The following is a 26661-nucleotide window of genomic DNA, read 5'->3' on the forward strand; positions in this document are numbered from 1 at the left end:
AAAGGCAGGTAAAGGGAATTCCCCACCTGCTTTAAAGGTTTGGGAGATCTGAGATGATCATGGGAAACACTGTGATTCACTGAAGTGGCCATGGCTGAAAAAGCACTCCCACAGGTTTCCTATTCCATCTGTCTCACCCTCTGCCTTCCACAGAAACCTTTCCTTATGCTGTCCTGTTCCCTGTGCTGTGTGGCCAAGCAGGAGAACAAAGAAATTGATTGGGATGAAAAATCATTGGTTTATTTAATTATTGCAGTTTATGTCTTAGTCTCATACAGCTCCCTGCAAGGGGATATAAAAACACCTGGGCCAGATATCGTAGGGTAGATGGCGAAGAGGCAGGTACATGAAAGGGGAGGACGTGAGGCAGAAAAAAAATTATAGCTATACATACCCCTGCATGAGGTCTGTAGAGAGTCAAGACCTTAAATATCTGGATGACAGACAAATGCAGTTTTGCAAGTTACACTTCAGTATCTTTACTGTAGTTCTGAAAGATACTTAGTTCACCTTAAACCGTATGCTACAGTAAGTCCATATTTGTGACTGGATTGCTGTGGATGCTGTTACAATATAAACTTCCTGTGAAGAAGTAAGTGCTAGGGTGCTAGGGTAGCATACCAGTATCTTCATGGTGATCAGTGTCCTTTGCAGAACTTCAGACGAGGTGTAATTACATTTAATACTTGTAAAAGGCACTAGAATGATAATGGTTGAGAGGTGAGTCCTCTGTTAAAACACAAGCACTTACCCCCATGGTGAAAATCATGCTTCATTTGGGTTAATAAACAGCACTTACCACCTAAGGCTTGCACAGTCATATTTGTTTCTGCTGCTGTCAAACAATGGATGTACTTCATCGTAGAAATGACTGCTGTTTAAGTCAACTTCTAATTGTTTTGTACAATTTTCCTAAAAGGAAAGAAGGACTTCTTTATGTAGTCTGTATAGAAGGGAAATTTGTTGAAAGGAGTGGACTGAAATGGTTGTAAATAAAGCATTGGGATACTAAAATGCAGTAGTTCTACCTACCACTGCCTCTGAAATATGCTCATGAAAAATATGACTATAATATGATTAATGGCATTTGTCTAAAAAGGACTGCAAACATCGTGTTTTGTCCCTTGACACCCACACAAGCCAGTGTTACTCAGTCACAACAGAGGGACCAACCCTGTTCTTTAGCCATTTATTAGTTTTCAATTTTATCCTTGAAAATCTCTGTATTTATGAGAATCTCTGTATTTTGGCAGGGTCATAAAGCATCATTTTATTCCCTTTGTCAAATATGGCTATAATATTAGCATAGCTTAGAGATTTTCAGGCACAAAGCTGATCCAATTTAGTTATTCATTGTCACATGTTGCATAACTATGTTAATTTTCAAAGCACCCAGTTTTATAGACAGATATGTGTTTTGCTTCCCCTTTCCAATCTTTTACCTTAGAAATGGGGCGGAGTGGTTATTAGTCTAAACAAGAAAAGAATAAAAGGCCGTTTATATTTACTGCATTAAGCCTTATGATTATGAAAATACTATTTATGCTGTTTTCTGTGATCTTTTACAATTGTGGGGTTTATTTATCTCAGGAAGTCACTTGCTCCTTTTTTTTTACGTGCACAGACAAAACGAAGGCTAGTTATTGCATGTCAAATAAATAGATGTTGCTATATGTGGGAAGTGTTTCTGACTATGGGAAGGCTTGTTTCTAGTCAGTGCTTTCCACCTGAGTACCTTGAGGCTGCAGTGTTGTTGCTGTGGTTATCACATATGAATTAGTGTAAAGTAATCCTAGTAGCTTTAGAGGAAAAGGAAGGACTTGGAGAAACCCCAGGAATCCTTTCTTAAGCCAAATTCTGAATTTTTTTCCTAAAATTTCTGGGACTTCTGCCACAATAAACAAAAGCAGATTCTTGACCTGAAGCATCAGTAAGATTCCTTTCATTGGATGCTGCTATTTACTGTTGTTACTTTGTGTATGAATTGACATGCTCTGGGTTTCATGTAAATAACGCAGAAACAATGGACAAAGGCTGCAGCAGGACATCGTTGTCCTTAATAGTGATGGTTCTGCCTGAAAACTTTCACTCTAAAAGCCATGGAGAAGCTATCCAAGCCAGCACCTGGGAAACTGAGACATTGTTTACACATACCTGTGTATGCTTCTTCTGAGTCTTACAGTAATACTCAGACACCCTTAAGTCTGGGAGCTTAGTCTTTATGGAACTTAGAAGATTGAGGATAGGATGAAATGTAGCAACCTTGTTCCTGTGTTTGTGTATGCTGCATATAAGACACTTTTCCTCAGTAACCTAGATTTGCTTTGATCCTTTTTCCTTTCCTTTTCAACTCTAGCACAACCATAAGGCGAATCTTAGTCTCCTTGTCCACATTATATGTTAGTAAGGGGAGGATGTCTTCTGATATCATGAAGTTATCACTATGAATACAAGTAATTGCAGTACCTTTTTTTTCCCTGTGATTTCAGATAAAACTTAGTGGAACTGCACAAATTTAAGCATATAAATTAGATACGTGGAATATTATTCTTCCTACTCACTTGACTGATACTTACTTTGTAAATAGGAAAGATATTTCCAGATTTCAGGATAGGCCTTTCTTTACTGAAGAATTCCTCGTACCTCAGTGTGTTAAACAGAGAACCTGTTCATTGTATAGTATAATACTGGCTCTCAAACAAGAGCCTGAAGTAGAAGAAGTGTACATTTGCTTGATCAGAAAGGAGCATGATACGTGTACGTGTCTCCGTATAACGTATTTGCTACCCCAGTTGTCTGATATAGCTGTGGCAAAATGGACCCTTGTATGGATAGTCAAGTGTGAAGCCAAACATGTGATGTCTACAAAATGCTGGACCTTAACAGATTTGAATAAAATCAAACTGTCTGCCTTCCTACAGGCTTCAGCTGGCTTTGGACCAGACTATGCGAGTGCTCAAAATGGGGACTTATATTTCAGAAACGAAAGTGTAAACATCAGCTGATGCAGAGCTGTTTTTCAGACAGTGTCTTGCTGGGTAGACAGCTTACTATGTTTGATGCTAGAGAAGTCATGTCTTCCCACTTTGGTGATTAGTAAAATGGGAATTATACCAGCTACCTGCTCAGCAGCCCTCTAAAGCTTGCGTAATGCTCACTAGAGTGCTGTGATGAAAGGTGTGTGTTTATAAACAGTGTGTCATTTAACATTCTTATTACCTGTGATTTAATAGAAAATACATGATGAAATTATGTGGTGTGTTTTTAACTCAGCAGTGACTCAGACATGATGGTGATCGTGGTGCGTGGTTTGTTGTGGGTGGTTTTTTTGGTGGTATCTGAATGGGTAGGACTGGTTTATTATTTCCATATGCTGACTTGGTATACCAGATATTTAGGCTGAGGGACAGAATTCATTACTGTGATGCTGATGCCATGGGTGAAGGGTCTGATTCTCTGTCTAATATCATCTCCTCAGTCATGGCTCTACCAGCAAGGGAATACATTCAAATGCATTATTCATGCCATGGAATAGTCCCTCAGGAAAAGCTGTTGGTGACTGTCACACATCTTCAGAAATACATTACTCTGAAAGGAAAGAAGAGAAGCTGAAGTGTTGGAAAAAGTTGTCTATGTGAGCTGTCCGTACCGGGACAGATATACATTAAGTGTCCAATTCAGAAGAGTGTCCAGAACACTGTCTCTGTATACTATCAAACCAAACACCATTGTTGTCCAAAAAAGCGGATCCTTGCCTGGTGTGCCATAAATCAATTCAACACATACAGGAGAGATAGCGCGTATTTATTCAGCCTTGTGCAACCCCCGGTGCTCAGTGGCATTCCACAAATCAAGCACGAGCACAACACAGGATGTCTGCAGTACTTATACAGAAATTGGTTACAGTGTACACTCCCATTATTAATAATTATTTTACTAATTTTCATGATAAGTCACTTTTCTGCTGATTTGGGGATTTCTGCTTCCCACGATCTGGTCAAAACAAGTCCATAAAACTTTCTTCAAAAGGTCCTAGTTTAGAAATTGAGTTCCCTTCTTATCTAGCTGTGCCCTTGTGGTGCTGATTTGTATGTTTAGACTTGCCATACAGTCCCCTGCTATTGCTCGTTACCAAGGTCATCTGGTCTTCTGTTGTGTTACACCATGAGCCACATCACCATTCTTTATGCCCCATTGTATGGTTAGGACCTGTCATAAAAGATCAGAAGCCAGTGCCTATCACCTTTGACACAGGTGTAAGTCAGGAGCAGATCTGCTGGCATTACTATGATATGAGAAGAGACTGCAAAATATCTGTTAGCAATAATAAAATCTAATTTTATGTGGAAGGAGAGTGGGTGCTACTGTACGACCGTTTTGAAGTTATGATCCAATCTAACCAATACCACAACATGATTCACAGTGTTTCATCTCTGAAATAAGTCTCCCAAGACCAACTGAGATAATGAAACTGGGAACATTTCTTATCCTTGTCAGATGCCAGTTGTCATGGAAGTGAAAGTGGTGGCCAGCAAGCCAAGTTGCATTCTCAGTGCTTTATAAATCAGAAGGTTTTGTGTACCATTTGTAATTGAAGTTATCTGATGAGTTTTCTTTTTGCTAATGCTGTGCAATTTCGAAGTAATAGCTTTACTTTTTAAGTCCAACACTGCAAAGTTTAATTGACAATATCTTGATCTGGGATGGAATGACAAACCTTTAATCGCTGATTGTTGATTCAAACGCAGTGCAACAACATGTTGGAATTCTAATGGTGAATGAGTTCGTGCAATGGCTTAGTGATTCAGTCCAAAGCAGAGGAGTGGCCATCCTACCATTGACTACCACCACTTTATTGCCTAAGCAGTAAAGATGCTTTTAGAGCCCTCAGATTTGGCTAGAGCTTTCCTATTAGCTTCAGCCTTTGAAGGATCCAAACCTAAAGTGCCTGTGTTTTAATCTCTGGTGAAAGTCAGGTAAGCCTGTTCTTTTGTCTCTCCTGAGTAAAGTGAAGGCTTTGTTCCCAGAAAGTAATGGTGGTGCTGTCAGTAACTGTTGAGAAAAGCTGAACTGAGCTGAGTGCTTGAGTAGAGGGAGTAAAGTGAGCTGCGTAACCTGCAGGAAAGCAGTCTGTTTCATAAGTGAGGGTGTGAGTCTCAAAATTCTTGTTTATTTCTTCATTCATTTCTGGTAGCTTTTGAGTGAAGACAAGGGTTAATTAGATAGCAAATACCCTCAGGAAGCAGGATGCAAAAAAATATTTCAGAGGGCTGATTCACTGCAGTATTTCTTTGAAACTCAGGTCATACACTTTTCTGTTTTATATTCCAGCATGTGAAAATGCATGAGAAAACAAGTCTATCCATTCCCTGGCTTTGCACAGCCTTCAGTGATGTTTTAAGAGAGAGAAGAAAAAAATAAGCTCTTATCAGAGCTATGTCTCTACGAGAAGTTAAACAGTGAGTTTGACATCTACAGTCCAGCTTTGCAAAGGTCATAGAATTGTTCAATGGTTTGGGTTGGAAGGGGCCTCAAAGACCATCTAGTTCCAACCCCTCTGACATGGACAGTGACACCTTGCACTAGACCAGGTTGCTCAAAGCCCCATCCAGCCTGTCTTGGTTGAATGTAAGTAGTTTGTGTTGTGTAAAGTGGTAGAAAGATAAAAGAGGAAGAGCCCTAGCTTTCATTGCAATATGCTGAACAGAAGACTCTCCAGACGGTGGATGTATAGGAAATTCTTGTTTGTTCTGATTCTGTGTTGGTGGGTTAAAGAACAGTTTCAACTGGCTGCATAGTGGAGTCATCTTTGACTGTGATGTATGTGTGTTTCCATAGACAATGTCAACGTGCGAGTCCTAGTCCACAGAAGACTTGAGGTAATCAGTTGTTTGCTGAATGTTTCGGTTGCTTTTTCTCTGCATTAGTTGGTTTTATACAGACTTACTGAATGTATAGAGAGGAGTGAGAAAGAATACATATTTAATATGATTAATTATGTTTGCATATCCAGTAGAAAATAGCTTATAAAATATAGTGTCTTCTGTTTTTCTTTGAAAAGGTTTAAGTGAGTGCTGTGCTTCAAAATGTGCCTTTTGAAGATAAGTGCTCAGCTTGTTGTTTTAAATAAAAACTCCTTGCATGTTCTGGTGAATGTTTACAGGTGAGGAAGTGAGTCAAAGTAGCCACATAAGAGCACCAGGTGTATCAAGGTGGGGAAAAAAGTGGTTACCTGAGCTGTAAAACTCTAGAGCTAACATCCTTATTACTGCAAACTGGGACATTGGCTCCATGCCATCTCAAAGTGTCAGTCACAAGCTCTGTCTGTGTAGCAGTACTCACCTATTCTTTGAAAGGCTTTTAAATAAACAGCTGATTGCCACAGAGCATTTGAAAGCTGGAGGTTACGGGTCTTAGTAACAAACAACGAAGTGTAGGGCGAAGTTGTCTCTTTAAAGTGCCTTCATTTCCTGCCAGTGACACGTAACTAAATTGTCCCAAAGCCAGCTCTGTTTAGTTTCCTCTCCCCAACCTTTGTCAGGTTTCAGGATCTCTGAGTTTGAACATTACTCCAAGCAGCACGTCAGATACAATAGTCTCCCTGCAGATCATCCCTGAACTTCTTGTATTTTGCTGACACTGCTGACACACAGAAAGAGTGACTGTTCATAAACTCATGATTGGAGTTCCGTCCATCATGCCATGAGCAAAAGGAAAAACAAGCACTTCTCTACTGGTTTTGTTTAGCTGCTGCTTGCTGGCAGATTGGCTGGATTCTAATTTTTCAGCTATTTGGGAGAGGCTTTTTTATGGTCCTTACATTCTATTGTGTGGGGACAGGGTCTAGTACACCAGATTTCTCTTTTCTGATGTACATGTTGTCTTCTTTTGGTGCTTAAGAAAAAAGAAGCACCTTTTTCTCTTCCTTTCTGCCCCTCAGCAAAGCTTCATGCAACTGTCTTCAGAAGAATTTAGTGCTTTCCAGTCACAGCCTAGTAAAATTTTTGTGGATGTGATTTCTGTTAAGGGAAACAGTGGAGTGTACATAATCCGATGATGAGAATTCCTCAGCCACTCATAGGGTAGGATTTTTGTAGTGCTGTGCAAATTTAAAACATATTGTGTTATTTAAATAACACACAGCATGAAAAGTTTACTCTCTGTCTTTAATCATAAAATCTTCAGTACTAGAAAGTCTAATTGAGATAGCCCCTGTCTACACTATCACCTACTAATGGCCTGCATTTACTGAGGATAATACTCTTCTGCATGTATTTGTAAGAACATATTTTTTCAGTTGGACTGGCTGTTAAAACTGTTCTTTTTTTGCCAGAGTAGGTTAGATGGAACAACGCAAAGACTATGCTCTTCCTTTTGTAAGAACAACTATGCCAAGTATTCCCCCATAGAGAAGATTAATAGAGCTATAAAGAAAGTGGCAGCTTCAACATTGTTTTCTAACCATTCTACACAATCCAATAGAAAATGAAGACCACTATTGAATTGCTGAAGGTGGGTCAAGAAAAATAACAATGTCTGTACAGTTCTGTGGTGTCCTGGTTTGAGCTAGACCAGAACTAATTCTGATTTAGTGCTTTTACTTTTCGTTTAAGTCTCTTCTGAGACTTAACTGCACTTTCTGAAACAGCAGCATGTTTTTCCAGACAGTGACTGCTCCTAGCAGTGATAAGGCCTGATGTTTATAGTTCGTACCAAGGAATGGTACGCAGAGAGGCCTTTGCTTATACTTGTTCTTACAGCGACCAAGGTCACTGCTAAATCTTGTGCTCCGTGTTGGGGTGCCGGGAGTGAAAAGGGTCGCACCTCCAGGGAGGAGCGAACCAGACAGGTGACCCAAACCTGACCAACAGAGTATTCCATCCCATACACGTCATATTCGGTATAAAGCTGAGGGATCACGAGGGTCAGTCTCTCTTCTTCAATGGCTGACATCTGAGGAGGACTCTGTCTGTTCTTCTGTCTTTGATCCCAATCCGTAAGTCCCTGAATCCAGTGCCTGAGCCTAGCTCCTGCGTCCCTTTCCTGTCTGCTGCCGAGTCCAGCCCAGGACTGCCCCAGTGCCAGCCCTGCAGTGTGGTGGTGAGATATCGTCATCAGGGTGGGGGGAGTTGGGTTCGGTATTGGTTTTGTATATATTTATATATATTTCAATATTTTCTTATTTTTATTATTATCTTTTCTTTTATTGTCATTGTTTCATTAAAGTTGTTTTCTTTCCAAACCAGTAAGTCTCTCTCCCTTGTTCCCTCTCCCTTCCCCTTCTGAGAGGGGAGAGGGGTTAATAGGGAGCATCTGTCATTCATTAGTGGCCAGCCCAGCCTCTACCCCTGACATGTGGGAAACAGGAATTATTTCTGTGCAATACTGTAGCTTTCACTCTTAACTAGGTTCTATGATGTTTGCAAAAACAAATACCTTGTTAATGAAAACTAGAGAACAAATATGGAAAAATCTTGCTCGGGAGTTTTTTTTCCCCTACAGAGAAGAGCACTGAAACTGTGGTGAACATTTAGAGGCACCGTTAGATGCTTTAGGAGCAGTTACATAAGACTTCTAAATTGTCACATAGCATTTTATCTACTGAATTTGTACATACATTATGTATGGTATGCAGTCACTATAAAAATGCAGCAAAATTAAAAGGCTTGCTTAAAAGTGATCTAAAGATGGGAAGATTATTGAATTCTCATCTTTATGATAATTTAGAGCCTCTATTTGGCTAGATACATAAAAAGGACAGAGAAGTTATGTCCAGGTATGGCTGGAATAGAATCGTAGGCCAGCCACACTAGGCAGGCTGTTAGCAGTTTCAAGTCAGCCAGGGCAGGTGACCTGAGTGAGCTACAGGTGTAGCCCATACCCTAATGTCATGGTCATTATAAAGGGGGAAGGTTTGCTGAGGAAGGGGAGTTCCTGTGGAATTCCTGTTGGGGTCCCTTCTGCTCCTTCTCTGGCTTCTCCCAAGGACTGCTCTCCAGTTGATTGTGACAACTGGGTATTCTTTTGTCTGAGTGTAACTCAGACCAAATATATCTCTCTTGGTACCTGTTTTTTTCATTAAGTCTTTTTCACTTCAACCCATGGGTCTGCTTTCCTTTTCCTGATTCTCCTTCCTGGCTGGTGAGGGGGCATTGAGTGACAGAGCAACTGTTATAGTTTAGCCCTGGGTACATGTAAAGGCTAAATGTAGACAAGTTAATTCCTTCATACTTTAAAAAATGAGGATTTTTTTTTTTCTTTTACATGTTCATCTGGTTAGGAGTTGGCCAATTTTTTAAGGCTTGCTTGTTATATATTGGCTTTTCAGCTCATAATAACTAGAAAATGATGCTAAAACTGTAATGAACTGATAGGGCCAGACTTGAGCTTACCACTAATGTATATTGTTTCCATATCCTTAGGGACATAAAGCCTGTCGGGAAGGCTTTCAAGAAGAGCTAGTAGACTGCTCTGAAGTTAATACAAGCTTCTCTGAGAAAAAGAGCAGGGCCTGGAGGACCTGTGGTAGGGAGCAACAGTTTTCAGATACCTGCATTAAATCTCAGCTATACTTTTCTGCCAGCTGCTGCAGAGCAGAAGATTAGCAGTCATGTCCATAGCACTCAAGCAAGTCTTTAATAAAGACAAGACTTTTCGGCCAAAACGCAAGTTTGAACCTGGAACCCAGAGGTTTGAACTTCACAAACGAGCGCAGGCTTCTCTGAATTCAGGTGTGGACTTGAAAGCAGCTGTGCAGTTGCCCAGCGGAGAAGACCAAAATGACTGGGTGGCTGTCCATGTTGTTGACTTCTTCAATAGGATCAACCTCATTTATGGAACTATCTGTGAGTTCTGCACAGAGAGGACCTGCCCAGTGATGTCTGGAGGCCCTAAGTATGAGTACCGGTGGCAGGATGACATGAAGTACAAGAAGCCCACAGCGTTGCCAGCACCCCAGTATATGAATCTTCTCATGGACTGGATTGAGGTGCAAATCAACAATGAGGCTATATTTCCTACGAGTGTAGGTAAGTGCGAGGAAGAAGTCCTAAAGGATAAACTGCCTTTCATTCTGTGTACTAAGCATGTTCTTTTCCCACCCTCATTTTTAGGTATTGTGAAATTCAAGCCTTTAAACAGCAGGTGGGGAGGAGGAGGGTGTCTTACAGGAGTAGTGTGAAATGTATGAAGTGTTAACTGTGGCTGCTAGATATGGTGGGGTTTCTTAGCCTAAAATGTTTTCTTTCTAGCCATTTGTCCCTTGTAAGCCTCTCAGGTTAATCACTAAGGGTGATCTGCATTGCATTATTAGCTTGTTGAAAGCTAATCAAGTTTGCATTGCTTTGTTCTTTGCCTGGCCACCTTGTCAGATACAGAATGGATGGAAAGCAAAGCCTGATTAGAGCGGTATCCTCCCTTTGAAGTGTGTACAGCGATCTACAAGGCAGTGGAGAGTCAGGAATGTAGTGAACTCTGCCCTCACACCCTTTCTTGACTTCCTACCTAAAACTGACGAATTGGGAAGTGAATTATTCTCTGAATTACTATTTCGAAGACTATGTGTAACTAACAAGCTTTGCTATGGTTTCACCAGGCAGCCTAGATAAGAGAGCTGGTAAGGGCAGCACAATTTTCGTTTTATAATACATAGTTTTCCTGAAGAGTGGGGGAAATATGTGGAAGTATCTTTGCTGGAATAGTTCCCTCTGGATGAGGAGGACTTTGCAGAAGAGTGCATTGTGTAGTGCAGACAGCCTGAATCTTTAGCTGTGGCTGCACATAATAAATAAATAAAAAAAGACAGCGTGTGTTACCTTAAAGATGTCAGTGTACTTATATAATTTTAGCCGTTTTAGTTAATGAGTTCTGATTCTCTTCTGAAGAGAGTCTGTGATTTTATTCTTGCAAGTGGGAAAGCTGGGAGCTTGCTGTAAGAAATAGGAGATGTTATATGTAAATACTTGACCCAGATGAGTAACAAACAAGAATAATTCTTGTATGTTAAAAATAGTTCAGCCCAATATTTTGCAGTTTATATGCAACTAGGCCTCCAGCTAATTGTTAGGTGATACATCAAGAAGCTGCGTCTATCAGTATTTCCTGACCTTTGAAATACCTTATTCTTGGCCTTGACAGCTATTTGTCTGGACAAACTTGTGGTTTGTTTCCCAGTTCCTATTACTTTTCTTTTCTACGCTAACAGGTAGAAAGAAGTCAGTAACTATAGCTTTTAATCTAGACTTTGCCAGCACAGCAAGAAGGAGGAGGATTTCAAAGGAAACAGTACTATATATTTTGTCTAGTGAAAAAAATGGGTTTAATTTCTAAAGCATTTGGGGTTTTATGTTTATTCAGGCTGCATGATTTTTGGAATTGAAGGTGCAGTGAAGTATGTGATTTGGCTTCCATTAGTATTTCTGCAGGGTTTTGTTGTACCAAGTTTCCATCTTGGAGTATTCCAGTATTACTCTGCTCTTGCAGTTAGCATATGCAGAAAATGTAGTCTGTCAGCAAGCATGGGGAACAGGTAACACACTGGCATGCTGATGGACTTTACTGAACCAACAAAATAATCTATAACACAAAACCTTTCAGCTCTAGATGCTCCCCTGTTATGTTTGTAGTAAGATACATCTGGAGGAACTTTTATCCTGAAGGCTTGCCTTATTGCTTGTAAGCACAATAGTGGAATGAGTAAATACCCTCAATATACTGTTTTTCTCCTTGAGTAGCTCCTGCTGTTGTAGATTAAATTGAATCTGAAGAAACTGAGGAAGGGGAACGACCTGTGGTCTCTAGAATGCAACTGGACTCTGATACAAGTCAGAACAGGAATGCTTGATGTCTGTGAAAAATCTTCATCTCACTCTGAATTGACCCAAAGGAAGGGGAAAAGTCTGCTTGAGCTTTCATGGAGCAGTGGACTGCACTATCATCTCCCACAGCATCCTGCTAGGAAAGCTGGCACCTCATGGCCTAGAGAGGTGCACACAAAGCTGGGTTAAAAACTGGCTGGATGGCTGGGCCCAAAGAGTAGTGGTGAATAGTTAAATGTAGCTGGTGGCTGGTCACAAGCAGCGTCCCCCAGGGCTCAGTATTGGGGCCAGTTGTCTTTAATATCTTTATTGATGATCTGGCTGAGGGAATTGATTGCTCCCTTGGTAAGTTTGCAGATGACACTAAATTGTGTGGGAGTGTTGATCTGCTCGAGGGTAAAGAGGCTTTGCAGAGGGATCTGGACAGGCTGGATCAATGGGCTGAGGCCAATGCGATGAGGTTTAACAAGGCCAAGTGCCAGGTCCTGCACTTGGGTCACAACAACCTGGGGATGCTGGCTGACAGCTGGCTAAACATGAGCCAGCAGTGTGCCCAGGTGGCCAAGAAGGCCAACAGCATCCTGGCCTGTATCAGCAATAGTGTGGCCAGCAGGAGTAGGGAGGTGATCGTGCCCCTGTACTCGGCACTGGTGGGGCCGCACCTCGAATCCTGTGTTCAGTTTTGGGCCCCTCACTACAAGAAGGACATTGAGGTGCTGGAGCATGTCCAGAGAAGGGCAACAAAGCTGGTGAAGGGTCTGGAGAACAGGTCTTATGAGGAGCAGCTGAGGGAACTGGGGTTGTTTAGTCTGGAGAAGAGGAGGCTGAGGGAAGACCTGAAAGGAGGTTGTAGTGAGGCAGGGGTCGGTCTCTTCTCCCAAGTAACTAGTGATAGGACAAGAGGAAATGGCCTCAAGTTGTGCCAGGGGAGGTTTAGATTGGACACCAGGAAAAATTTCTTTGCTGAAAGAGTGGCCAAACATTGGAACAGGCTGCTCAGTGAAGTGGTGGAGTCACCATCCCTGATGGTGTTCAAAAAATGTGTTGATGTGGCACTTAGTGATGCGGTTTGGTGGGCATGGTGGTATGAAGTCAACGGTTGGACTTGATGATCTTAGAAGTCTATTCCAACCTAATGATTCCATGGTTGTATTGCAGACCGAGATGATTGGACAGGGCCATAAATAGATTTTATAGATACAGTTTGAAGCATTATTCCACAGAGCAGTACTTGTATCCTATTTCCACTCTCCCCCTCTCTTGAGCCTTTGTTGCAAATATCACAGTGGCCACCTGCACACTTATTATTTCCTTGATTCACCAATTTTTGGTATGAAACTGTTGGTAAAATATCTTGGGAGGCCTTAGATCTTACAATTCAAAACCAGATGCACGGTGCGTTAAATTTGTGATTCTGGGTGGCTCTTCTTTCAGCAAGTCCCTACTTAGGCACCCAGAACAGTCAAAGGGAAGTTTGGGTCTGTTCCTGAGTAAGTTACTTTTCTTTTAAGGGAATCTTTCTAATTTATTTGCACATCAATCCCCATCTATAAAATAGAGATGATACTATGCCAGCCTGTCTGAATACTGCTTACAAAGTTGTTGAATGAAATGCAGTCACTCAGCATGTATATTGTTACATGTTTTGCTTTTCACAGTTGATCAGAGAGAGGAGCCGTGTTACTGTGTTTGGCACTCTTTGTTCCTACCTGCAGCCTTTGGTTAGGTGCACCGTAGGCTTAGTATTAATGCAAGCCTCTATTTTCATTCAGAGAAATTAATGACAGTGAAAATTTCGATTGTTCATTCTTCAAAGCAATTGAAATAGATCTTGAAAGATATATACTCAGATGTGAAAACAAAACAGGCTTAGGTACATCCTTAGTAATAGTAAGACAGTTTTAAAGCATTGAGTGGCTGTAACTTAAAGAGATTAACTTACTACTTTAAATCTTTGTAGCATATGGTCTGCAGAGAATTTTTCTGGAAAAGTGTATGTATGTCCAGTGGATGGGATTTGGCCTGACCTTTCTGTTGGCAAATGAGTTTGGTGAAGAGATCCAGAGTGGGATTTATAGGTCCTGTCCACAGAAACCTGAACATGTTTTTCTCAGCTCAATGCTGTTATACTTGACCTCTTTCATTTGACATATCTCATGCAAACTATCTAAAGTGATTTCAAGAACTGTGATTAAGTGCAGCTTTCATTGAGGAGCTACTTTCAAGGGAAATAATTTCAGGATAGGGGTAGGATAGACAGGCTTGGTGGGCTTTTTTTTTTATTTGTGGTGGTGGTGTTGCTCCTCTGTGGTTTTAAAAAAAAAATCCATGAATGCGGTTGAGTTATAGATTGTTATGAATGTTATATTTAACCCTGTTGGTGTTTACATTGGCACAAAGACCTCTGGCCACTTACCAGTTTCTGTACTTCTTGTGGTCTGGTACTATTTCCTCTGCTTTCTCCAGTATTCTGGTCTATTCATTTGCTGGAAAAGAGCCCCTTCCTGCAGCCACTCTCCTAATACTGAACTGGCTGGCAGGAGAAAAGGGAGCTAGTATGGGAGAGGAAGAGCTGTCAAGAACTGTGTGCAGGTGACAAAAATAGTTGCTGAATGTTAGGACCGCCACTTTGTATAGCAAAGCTTTAAGGACTGTCTTTGTAAAATGGCCTCACAGCCTGTAGAAGATGTAGGCATAGTTATGTCCTTGTCCTCATTCTATTATTCTCAATTTCCTTTATCCATTTTAAGTGGTTTTAAGGTATGCAAGAGGCTGGCACCTCTGAAAACAAGTTCTGTTTGTAACCAGAGATACACCCTGACCTGTCTCAGTCTTCACTGAGAGGAAATACAGAACAGAGCAGAGGAGAGTTCATTCTGTGTGCTTGCTGAGGCCACTCTGGTGAAGCTATTAGTCCCTAGCATGAATTTTTGTAGTGTGCTGGAGTTATATTTAGCTTTAGGGTGAACTCTTTTTCTTCAGTAAATACTAGTTGCTCTTCAAGGCATGTAGTAGTCTTGCTATTTAAACACATTTCAGGGGATGCATTTTGCAGGCTCATATGGACAAATTAAATACTCTGTAGCTTCAAAAGTGCCTTTCTTCCCCTGCCCCCCCCCCCCCCCCCCCCCCTTTTTTTTATCTCTGTGCTTTTTGGTAAACAGGCTGAAGCAATAATTTGGAGCAGGAAGGAGTAGATCCTTGGGACAGCTGCAGTTCTTGGTTAGCTTTCACCATATGAGTTCAGGCAGTGTCAGAAAATGAGCTAAGCAAGGAGGCAGCTCTCTACTGTTGTGCTCCTTTCAGGCCCCGATTCCCAAACAAGATAAATTCAGTTGCCTTTGGCCTTTTCTCCTCCTTATTACAGCCTTAAATTGGGAATAATTCTGTATTGTTTGGATTTTCAGTTAATGGAATGTTTTTTTTCGGTTGTAAGAGTCTCTGGGAAAGATACCCAGATATTTAAGGCCGCAGGGGATTATTTCATTCATTCTAATGTGACCTCTAGCATAACACAGGCCAGAGAACATCTCCATGTGATTTCTTCATCAGGACCGTAGTTTGAAATGAGAAGGCAGTCAGAAGACAGAGTTCGGCTGAAATAAAGGAGGACATGAACTTATTTTCTGACTTGACATAATAAAAGACTTCTCCCAATGAGGACAAAAAAGCAATTGAGAGGGGGCCCAGAGGGGTTGTGCTGTCTCCATCCTTTGAGGTTTTCAAGACCAGGCTGGATTAAGTGCTGAGCAACCTGATCTGATGGCTGTATGAAACAGAAAGCCAGGACACAGACTTCCCAAAATCTGTGCCAGCATGAATTATCCTGTGATTCTTAATTCTAATTTCAGCACTGACAGGCTGCTTCAGGAACAAGAGCTAAATTGATTAGAAACTGAATAATCAGTTTAAGAAGCTGCAATTTCACAATTAATGAAAGTATAAAATCACTTTTAAACTGTGAGGTTTTGTACAGAAGGATTTCAAAGGTTACTTAGTTATTGTAATCAAATAAAGTTATTGTAATCAAATAACCTAGTTATGGCTGATCAAAATGAAAACATACTTTAAAAGTGTTTAAAGCCTAAGACTGGCTGAAAAATAATATATCTTTAGAAATACACTGCCTGGTCCCTGCTTAACTAGTAAATTTTTGTAGCTGGCAGCTTCAGAGTTTTTGCACAGAGCATGTGTGTGCCGCTACTTCCAATAGAGTAGCCCAATATGTCACCACAATGCATCTGCAAAAGCAGACCAAGACTCTAGAGGGCCCTCGTGGATGTTATTCAAAACAACCACTAAATCAAGAACTAAGCTTTTTCAATTGTTTCTTGCTAATATTGAGGTAGTACTTTTCTGGTTCTTTAGCCAGTAATAGTATTTACCACTTGAGCCACTTTTCTGCAGGAGCAGGGGAGCAGCTGGCTGGTGGGTGTGAATAGAGACTCCTCAACTACTTTTACTGAGCATAGGCCTCTTCACAGTACAGCCTGTAGAAACGTGGGGAGAGTGTTTGACATCATTGACTTTTGACTTACAACTGTCCCTGTTTTACTGCTCTTCCAAAGTGTGAGGAGGTGCCCGTGGTGTGGGCAAAATGGCATTTGCTGTATATTCTTTTTCTTCATTCTTTGCAGCTATTCCAATTGTGCCATCTAGGAACTGCCATAGCTTCATGCACAGCTGCTCTGCAATAAAAAAAATGTACAATCTCTACAGCTGTTTTTTTTTCTTTCATTTTAAGACAAAGCTTTGTCAGGGGCTGAAGGGAGGGGTCAGATTGCTGGCTGTTAATCAGAGTCATTCAGTCACCCAGTGGTGGATGCATATAGCTGTAGGCTACCAGCTGAAGACTGTTGTAAATTCTAAACATCATCTTCGACATCTTTATAACTGTCACACCAATGCTGGATTTGGGCTAAAGAAGAATTTTGTTTTGTAAAGCTTATCTTCTTTTCACTGTTGCTGCCCTTCCTTGGTCCCTCGTTCAGCATGTTTGCCAAGAGCTTTGAGTTAATCTTTTGTGCCAATGAAATAAAGAATATTCTGCAAGCCATAAACCATTGTATGGCTGTAGCTTTCCTCTAGTCATTAAATTTCGTGAATTCTGTGCATATAGGTATGTTATAGCAAAGTTACAGCAGCAGCACAGCTATATTCTTACCAAGTTTGGTTTCCTAAAATACATGAGCCTGGAAAATATGAGGTAGATATTTTACAACTAGATTATATGTCAGAACTTCCTTCTTCTCTCCCCCTTTTCCTTTTCTTGTGGTTCAAGATCTGACAGATGCTTCTATGTAAACTAAGCTGGAAGATGAATCAATCCACAAACCTAGTACGTTTGTTCAAGAGTACTGTCAAAGAAGATTACTAAAAATCGTGTTGGCCCCTTTTGTATGGTGAATGATGCAGTTTACTAGATAGCTAGCTGTCTGGCCTTCTTAGCATTGCAATACTTTCTTGATGACTGATTATACTTTGGAGGAATTTGTTTCCCTATTTTCATCTGGTATCTAAAATGCATTGATTAGTCTACGCATTCTGCTTATACAATAGGGACTGAAGCTTAGAAGTAGTCTAGACAATCCCATATGACAATTATTGTTGACTTACAGGTGATTGCTCCCAAAGCTGTCCTCCCCAGCGTACCCTCTTGATCTGATGCTATGTGTGCCATTTGAGGAACATGGCTTCTTGCTCAGACATATAAATTAACTTATTCTTCAGTCTAGTTCTGAAAAGATTAGAAAATATGTTCAACAGAAATTGCAAATTTCTAAGTGCAAATTCTTTAGCACATTCTGTGCTTTTCCATGAGAAGGACTTGACACTGCTGATATGAAGGAATGTTGCCTCACCTGGAGAATGCATAGTAGAAGGCTGATGCCTCATATGCCAGGTTTTCTGTATTATGGGAATTGTTCAGGGCTAAAAAGCACTTTCATTACCACATAGAAAAGCAGGTCTCAGCAGTTCTCTTCTTCTGTTCTTCATGCTACAGAAACTTAAAACAAACAAACAAACAAAAAAAACAACAACAAAAAACCCAAACAAAACAAACAAACGAACACCAACAGAAATAAATAACTGAAGTGGTATTGTTGGCCCAAAAATCAGGGTTCTTTTACCCAGTGTGCAAAGAGCAGAAAAACATACAGAGTCGAGGTACTTGTTAAATTCCACTTCTGCGCAGAGAAGGATGTTAGGTGGAAACTCCACAAAGCTGGCACACCTTATGAGAAACAACTCTGGTCTTATATACAAACAGACAACAAAAGAAGAAACTGCAGCAAAGCAGACAATGTCACTCCTAATTTTGTATGTGAAGACAGACATTTAACTTTCTCTTATGTTGATACTCATGTTAACTTTGAAATTAGTTTGGTGCCACCAAGGTCTGACGTATTGACTTTGAGATTAGTTTGGTGCCACCAAGGTCTGACGTATTGACTTTGAAATTAGTTTGGTGCCACCAAGGTCTGACGTCCCCACCCCTCCATTCAAGCCCACCTAGTTGCAAAACCTGGAATGTTTGTGAGTGTTAACACGTTTTCTCCTGACAACAGTGTCATGAATAGTGGAGCGAAAGCTTATGGGGAGAGGGGATGTGTTGCTGGCTCTGGACAGGCTGAAAGGTTTCAGGATCTCTGCTCAACTCTGGTACTGCTTAGGGAGGAAGAAAGAAGTATGGAACAGCTGCAAGGAGTGGTATCCCATGTAGGAACTGGGGTAGTCTGTCCTGTAGCTGCCAGGTCCCTTTCTGTCGAGGAATTTAACTCTCCAGCATGTTGTAATTGCATACACTGTGGGACATTACTTAAATTAGTCCCTTAAAGGATCTGCAACTTCACACCACAGCTTCTACGCTAACTGAACTTGTGAATGCTTCTTTTTAGCTAGCTTCACAGCATGGCTGATGTCTACAGTGTGTTAAGTCTATAGCATACTGGGGTTGAGCTTGTGCCCAACTTAAAAGTGTAGGAAATTCAATACCTTGAATACGCTTTGCCTTGGAAAGTGGGTTTGTGTGAACTGAGAAGTCTGCATTCCACAGTGTTGTGTGCATTCCTTTCCCTGATGAACAAGGAGAATAGCTCCTTATTTGAAACCTTATAAAGCAGACTTTGTCTGATATACTGCAAAGCAGAATGTGTGTAGGAGTAGCATTTACAGATCATAATGACTTTGCTGGTTCATTTCTTGGAATGAAAATGAAATAAGATTCACAAATATCAGCTTTCTTAGTGGCTACTTTTTGGCTATGTTTATTTTGCCAAATTTAAGTAGTTATTCAAGCTCAAAAATACTGTAGAAAATGAGTGATAGTTCCTACTCACACAAAGTATTTTCATCCTTAAGGTCAATCTCTTGAGGACAATGCTGGTACTTTTGGGTCATGTTTTATGCAGAATCTAGCCAAGGGAAGAGGCATATCTCATCTGCCCCAGATGTATGGTAACAATCATCAGAATAAGGTGTGGTCATAGAATTATGAAAATGAAGTAATTTATTCCCGTATAAAGTACAATATCAGTTTAACTTCACTGTGGAACAGCTGGAGTGCTACAGCAGTGTGGTTCTAAGGGAACTTCTGGAAAGCCTAAAGCAAGGACAAAGTCTTTGATTGAGCCAGAGGTATATGCACCAATACTGCCTTTTAAGTTTGGCCACCTTCTTTCAAATAGAATTTTGGCCTTCTAGATTCACATAGAGTGTGTAAATAGAGCAAAATTAGAAACCTTAACAGGGTAAAATTCATTAGTTTCTTTTAAATGAGTTTCTCATGTCTTTTATAGACTTTTTTTTTTGGAGGAAAGTCAAATATGGGCTTTAACAGTACATGGTTAAAAACAGCTTGTGCTGATAAAAGGCTTATGTGAGCCTTTATAGCAAAACAGTCTGGCCTGTAGGAGTAGGGAAGTGATCATCCCCTGTACTTGGCACTGGTGGGGCCACACCTCGAATACTGTGTGCAGTTTTGAGCCCCTCACTACAACAAAGACATTGAGGTGCTGGAGCGTGTCCAGAGAAGGTCAACGAAGCTGGTGAAGGGTCTGGAGAACAGGTCTTATGAAGAGCACCTGAGGGAACTGGGGCTGTTTAGCCTGGAGAAGAGGAGGCTGAGGGGAGACCTTATTGCTCTCTACAACTACCTGAAAGGAGGCTGTAGTGAGGTGGGGATCGGTCCCTTCTCCCAAGTAACAGGTGATAGGACAAGAGGAAATGGCCTCAAGTTGTGCCAGGGGAGATTTAGATTGGACACCAGGAAAAATTTCTTTACTGAAAGAGTGGTCAAACATTGGAACAGACTGCTCAGGGAAGTGGTGGAGCCACCATACTGGGAGAGAGTTAAAATATGTGTAGACGTGGTGCTTAAGGACACGTTTTAGTCTGAACTTGTCAGTGTTAGGTTGACAGTTGGACTCTATGATCGTAAAAGTGTTTTCCAACCTAAATAATACTATGATTCTTTATACACAGAAGCAAGAATGACATATTCAGATAATCTGAAACGTTTGTAAGCATAGTGTTCATTCTGATAATGCTGCAGAGAAAACCGTCATACTATTTTATCAGTTTTCTTTAAAAGTGTGATTAAGTCACTTGTGTGTTTAACACTGAAAACAACTGGAGTACTATTTCTGTGCTTAGTTATGCAGAAGTTTTCTGCCTTGAGGAGCTTACATGCTTGGAGAGTCAAAATTCAGCAAGAGATAGTTGGAAGAAGAATTATTCTCAGAGAAAAGTGGTTTAGCGTGGTTTAGCATGGTTTCTGCTGGAAATTATTTTTCTGCACAGATTAGTTTGACCACTGTCTTCAGCTGAACATTCACTGGTAGTGCTGCATGTGACATGACTAGCCCTTGTCTACATGGCTGCATCTTACAGTTTATCTTTTCTTCATGAGTGTGTTTTCATGTGTTTACACTGGAAAAGGTGATACCAAAAAGTGAAAGCTGGGGACAGTGATGGTGGTTCTGAAGGGAGTTTATGGCCAGTCTTTAAGTTTGTGGTTGTTGAGTTCACCATTTCTGTGGTATGTGGGTCGCTGTAGTCCCTCACACAGGGATTGTTAATACTCAGTGCCTTAGCTGTTTGGCACCTTGAAGGAAACAACTTGAAATCTCAACTCTGATGTGATCTTAAAGAAGGTAGCTCTATTCCTTCTTCTGTATTGATTCTTAAGGATGACGAGAGGCCTTGTACCTTAACAGATAACAGGAAGAACAACAGTCTCCTCTTTTTTTTTGGAAAAATGTAAGTTGGTGCAACCCTGAACAGAAGCATATAAGATTGCTTAGGAAGTAGAGGAGAAGAAAAAAGCAGATGTCAGTCTTAGCACCATTAAGGACAATGTTCATTTTGTTAGAACAACTTTTCTACAGTACACTCAAACATCATGCTTATTCACTGTCCCTTTGAGCTCAGCAGAGGGGACCGAGGCTTGTAGTTTCTCTTCCACAAGACTGAGTTAAGAGTCATTTAGCCATTCATTAAAATGGAACAAATTTAACCTTATCTTCTACATTGAGGAAAAGCTGAATTACTCTTGAAAGCAGGTTCAAATCGTCATTGGCTCAATAATGGGGAAGCGTTTGCCAGTATCTTTTGTCATAGCTACTAAGTTACCATCACCACACAGGATTCACAGTTAGTGGTCTCTATTCAGCAACTCACCTAGCATTGGCCTAGCAGAAAGAAATGGAAATTAACAAGGTGGGGATTGGGTCTAAAGTTGACACTTGAATCATATGATTTTTTTTTTTTTTTAAACACTCAGAGTACGTGCACAAACTTTTGGTTTATGTGCAACTCACTAATTATTTATTAGACATAGTAATTCAACCAGTTCACATTCAGTGAGCTTAAAATTAATGGATCAAACTGTGTTTTATTAGAGGTGTGAATCTGGTGTGATGCAAATCAGTATGAATGCCAATTATCAGAATTTCTCCGTGTTCAAGCTAATAGTTATTTTGCTTAGTAGTCATCCTTGGTGGTAATACAGAGCATCCTTCTTGTTTTTACTGATACCTGTGTACTGAGGGTCTTCAAGATCTTTGATCAGAACATATGTTACAAGAATGGACCTTACTTTACCTTGTCTCAGCATCATGTAGTATACCCCAGTGCTTTTTATCTAGTTAAATGAGGCATGTGCTGCTGATACCAGCAAGCATCCAACAGTAGTAGATGAAGAAATACTCCATTAAATGGTTTAGGAGTGTACGCAGATGTTAACTAGCAATACTGCTGTAAAATATATTTCTTCCTTTTATATTTCTGTAATGAACAAGGCATTTTAAAATAGAAATTTTTTTTCTTGTCAAAAATGCGTTTTGAGTGTGGAATTGTTCATAGTAACCAGTTGTGCTGTAATACTCCCAAAACATGTTTTCTGCAATATCCTTGCTAATGGAAACTTCAAAAAGTAAGCAGCACAGAAGGAGTTTTTGAAGTGTATTTGTGTGTGTATAGTTCCACACTGAGTGGTAGCAAATAAAGTAACTGGAAACACTTGAACAACAGAACAGAAGTGGATGTAGTCAGCTTATGCCCTGTTCTTCAGTGGAGTCTATGTGTGCTCTCATTCTAACACTGCCAACTGTTACATGCTGGGGGACCGTCTGACTTCAGGCAGACTAACAAAAATTAAAAGCTTTGGTAGGTTGTTCCTCTCTGTGCTTCTACGGCTCTATCCAAGCAGGGATAAAAAGCTTTCATACACCTTCATTGATGTCCTGGAGAAATCCAAGTGGAAGTCATTAAGTACTGGCTGCTGGCCTTCCACAGCTGCAATGCGAACACTTCTATAACTATGACCAACACAAAGCATATCTGTAAGTGGCGAAGGGATTTTTTTCCTTGATAATTATGAGCTGTGTTTTTCATTTCCACTGGTGCATGCAAACTTGCTGTCCTGTGGCTGTGTATGTGACATGTACAACTTTACATGTTTATAGTTTTCAAGCACTGTAGAACTGCATCAAGTCTCCCAATCTACCCTCAAGATACCTCTACATGGTGCTGTTCCCCCTGCGAAAATCTGCTTACTATTTGACTGTTGGAATTGCACAGATACGCAACAGAAGATGGAATTTCATTGATGTTCTCTTTCATTCTGCTCTTAACATATGAGCTGCCAGCACAATTGTTTGTCTTTTTTTCCCCACAAGCTGGGCAGTTTTGACTGGAACTCATCAGCCAATGCAGTCCGAGAACTGCTTGCAGTGAAACAGGAAACAAGATGTGCATTCTGCATATGCCTTTTGGTGTTTGAAAACAAAAGATGAAGGCCAGTCTTATCAATGTAGCTGTCCTGCAAAGAGATCTGATGAGTCACAGAAGTAATGTAAAATAGTTATTTTCACTCTTACCTTCTACCAGCTGTATGGACAGAACTGCATGAGCTTGCTTAATTAAAGCAACAAACTTTCCGTCTCCATTAATGATTAATGTAGCTTGCATGTGCCTAAACAGTGCATTGTGAGAACAGTGCGAGACAACTGCTGTTACGCTGTAACTCACATTGATGACAGGATCCACAGAGTAAGGCTCTGCAGCCTGACAGTCATTCTTAGGCTGACTTGTAAGCTGTGTGTCACAGGGGTGAACAACTCTTACAGTAAAAATTCTTTGGTTATAGTAGGCCATGTGCCATAAAAGATGCACAGCATATGGACTGTGGAAATATCAAATAATTTTCAGTGTTTGACAGTGTTTGTATGAGACTCAAAGTCTTGTGTTTACACATTTAACCTCAAAAAATTGTTTTTAAGTAGAGAAAACCAGAAAGCCAAGGTCTAAATTGTTCCGTTTTCCCTGAAGACTGACACATTGTCTAGCAGATGATGCACCACAGTAGTTGGTGCCTCCACATGCAAATGGATATAGGACTTTCCTAAAACACAGATCTCTGTATTGTTTCATGAGTCTCACTTTTCGAAAGTTTTTCTCTACTTGAAAAATCCTATGAGCTGTACTTAGAAACCTTGGAATAGGGGGTAAATGCAGGCTGTGGTACCTGGTAAGCGACTGTTTTGTATGACTGAGCAGAAAAACTCACTTACAGCAAAGTCAAAGATTAGAAAAGATCTGATAATTGCTTAGAGCATCTCAGCAACACAGTATGGAGTGAAACAGGCCTTACTGACAGTATTGACACAGAGGGGTTTTTTCTTGTTTCCATCTCACAGTGAGTCACATGTCTGAGGAACACCAGGGGAGCTGTGCCCTTTCATATACTTGAAAATATACAGTGGAAACTTGTATTTCCTTCTTGTAACATGAATCAGTGACACTTTGACTCGTGAGAAACAAAAGGAAGGTTGCCGAGACATCTGGAATCAGAGATGATCAAGAAGGGAATAATCAAAGTCTGTAATAGTTGGAAGGGGAAGGGGAGGACGATGAACAGCTTGTCTTTGAAAGACAAACCCCTCATCTGGATATGGAAAGAAGTACTTTTTCTTTTAAGAAGCAGATGTTCAGCTGAACTGAAAAACATTATCGTTTACCAATAAATGTATACTGTTAACATTAGCATGGTGAAATAATGATAATTGTTGTTCATACAGCATCAGCTCTAATCAGCTTTAATAGAAAGAATGCAGCCCTCCAATACACAGATCCCTAAAGCTTGAAGCTGTAGTACTTGACAACAGAGACACTTCCAAACCACATACTGGATGACTTCAGACCTTTTAGAAAAGTGCCAGTGAATATTTGGGCATTAAAACAATGTCTGGTTAGAATTTATGTGCTTTAAAATTAGTTGCATACTATGGCTGCCTTTCTCTTGGAGGTTTTGGTTTTGTTTGGGTTTTTTTTTAAGTTCTAGTTGTTGAAGAACCCTATGAAGCAATGTAAATGCTACTATTTCATTTATCAAATAAGAGACCAAAGCTCGGGTAATCAAAGTAGTCTACAAGTAATGTATGACTGGCTGTTCCTATAGGAAATTCTGAGCAGAAGTGATTTTTCTTGGATTACACGGTGGTTTGTTGGTGGATCCAGAAAGAGGTAGTGTCAGTGATTCCAAGAATACTCTTGATCTGTTCCTAAACCCCTAGCTTTGTGTGTGCATTTGGAGTAAAGGAAATGAAAGCTGGAAGGCTTTAGAAAGACTCCAAACCCATGCATTTCTAGCCCTGCAGGAGAATGCTTGACAGAGTTCCTGGAGGAATTAAAATTGCAGATCAAACAGAGGAAGGTTTTGCCTGGGTGTTTGTTTACTCAGGACCTAAAAGTTTACAGTCTTTTGAATATTTGATTCCAGATCCAGGGCTTTTGAGCACAGAATTTGCAGAAGAAAGGCTGTAAATTTCAAAGCAAGGATCCATCCAGACAATAGAGGATGTTTGTGGGAGAAGAGTGTCAGAAAAGGGGAAGGTGTGATTTCCCAGCTTTTGTCAGAGGTGTCAGAACATCATTCAAGAATGAGGATCTTACAAATGGCAGTTCCACTGTTTTATCTCTATGGTGACTCCCTGTTCTGCTCATTTCAGTTTTCTACTGGTTTGGGCTGCATTGAGAATTTCTGGCCATAAATTTTCCTGGTGAAGAAAAGAGCCATTGGGCTGAAGATACATCCTTGTGTTCTCCTTAGATGTGAAAATAAGGAATGTAAAACTTTATGCCCATTTTGTCTTTCATTTACACTTGCAGTTCTTTTAAGTACTTTATAAATTGTCTTTGGACCAGGCATATTTTAAAACCTCTTTATGTCACAGTAGACATCACATCCAGAGCCCAAATTTTTGAATAAAATTCAGTGCTTGTCTTAGTATTCAGGTTGTGTTGTAACTTGAACTAGTTGATTACCTGTTAACTAACAGTCTATGTTTTTGCTGCAAAGATTGCAAACATTTCTAACTGTCCCAAGGCACAGCAACAGGTGTCAAGAAAATTAAAAAATGGTACAGCAATTTAATTGCTGTTCACTTATTTGTACATTTGCTACCAGGATTGTGATAAAGTTTTAGTTTTGCATAGTCCATGTCTCCTGCAGACAATTTGGTTGCAGGATACTGAAAACTTCATTTTGAAGCTGCAGCTGCTTGCAGATGAGCTGAGAAGCTTTACAGTAAAGCAAGCAATGACATAAATATTCAAGATGAAAAAATTGTCACATGGAATGTAGCCTTTGGCTAAAATGAAGGATTTCCTTGTTATCTCTCCTGTCATCTGCCCAAGCTTATCCTAGCATGTCTCCTCTTATGAGGGCTCAGCTGTTAACGCACAAAATTTCTTTTCTTTCCATTTAAAATATGTCTTAACAGTTTCTCTTTAAATAAATTTTTTAAATCTTTCCATTCTTGGAGTAAATGCTGGTGACAATGACATCTTCCTTGATTTTTTGAGCACTCTTTTCTTTATGCAAATTTTTATAGGGCTAATTTAGAAAAGTTGTGTTTGTTGTATCAGGATCTTGTTTTGTTGGTAGTGCAATTTCCCCTGATATTTTTTGTCATCACATTGGGTTTTGTAAATATGGAGGGAACAAGAGTCAGACTCTGACAAATGTCATTGACTTCCAGTGAGATTTCTGAGTCTAAAATCCTTATAAAACCTTTCTAAGGCAGACTGATTCTATGTGGCATAACTGGGTGCATAAAGCTAATGATTTCTGTCATTGGAAGTAGTTCAGAGTGTATAGGCTAAAACAGACAAATAAAGAAAAAGCCCAGTTCTTTTCACCAACTACAGTCTGTGTTCACCGCTTAGCCAGAGCTGTCCTAAAAGTCTGGGAAAATTTCTCCAACAGGTGGGATCCTCAGACAACAGAACCATTGTAATGCACTCAATCCAGTTTAGGGGGGATATAGCATGGGACAACCAA

At 40.3% G+C, this 26661-nt stretch overlaps 1 protein-coding gene across 1 annotated transcript in view; it reads left to right on the top strand.

Annotated features, from left to right (window-relative positions):
- The first annotated feature begins 9610 nt into the window (after nt 1-9610).
- Nucleotides 9611-26661, top strand: part of MOB3B (MOB kinase activator 3B) — a 74863-nt gene continuing 57812 nt past the window's right edge. Inside the window, exon 1 of the mRNA XM_086480044.1 lies at nt 9611-10028. Coding sequence (XP_086336170.1) covers nt 9611-10028 — 418 coding nt within the window. The remainder of the gene's footprint in view (nt 10029-26661) is intronic.

Source organism: Leptosomus discolor, chromosome Z (assembly GCF_034619465.1).
Source record: "Leptosomus discolor isolate bLepDis1 chromosome Z, bLepDis1.hap2, whole genome shotgun sequence".
Classification (NCBI taxonomy): Eukaryota; Metazoa; Chordata; class Aves; order Leptosomiformes; family Leptosomidae; genus Leptosomus; species Leptosomus discolor.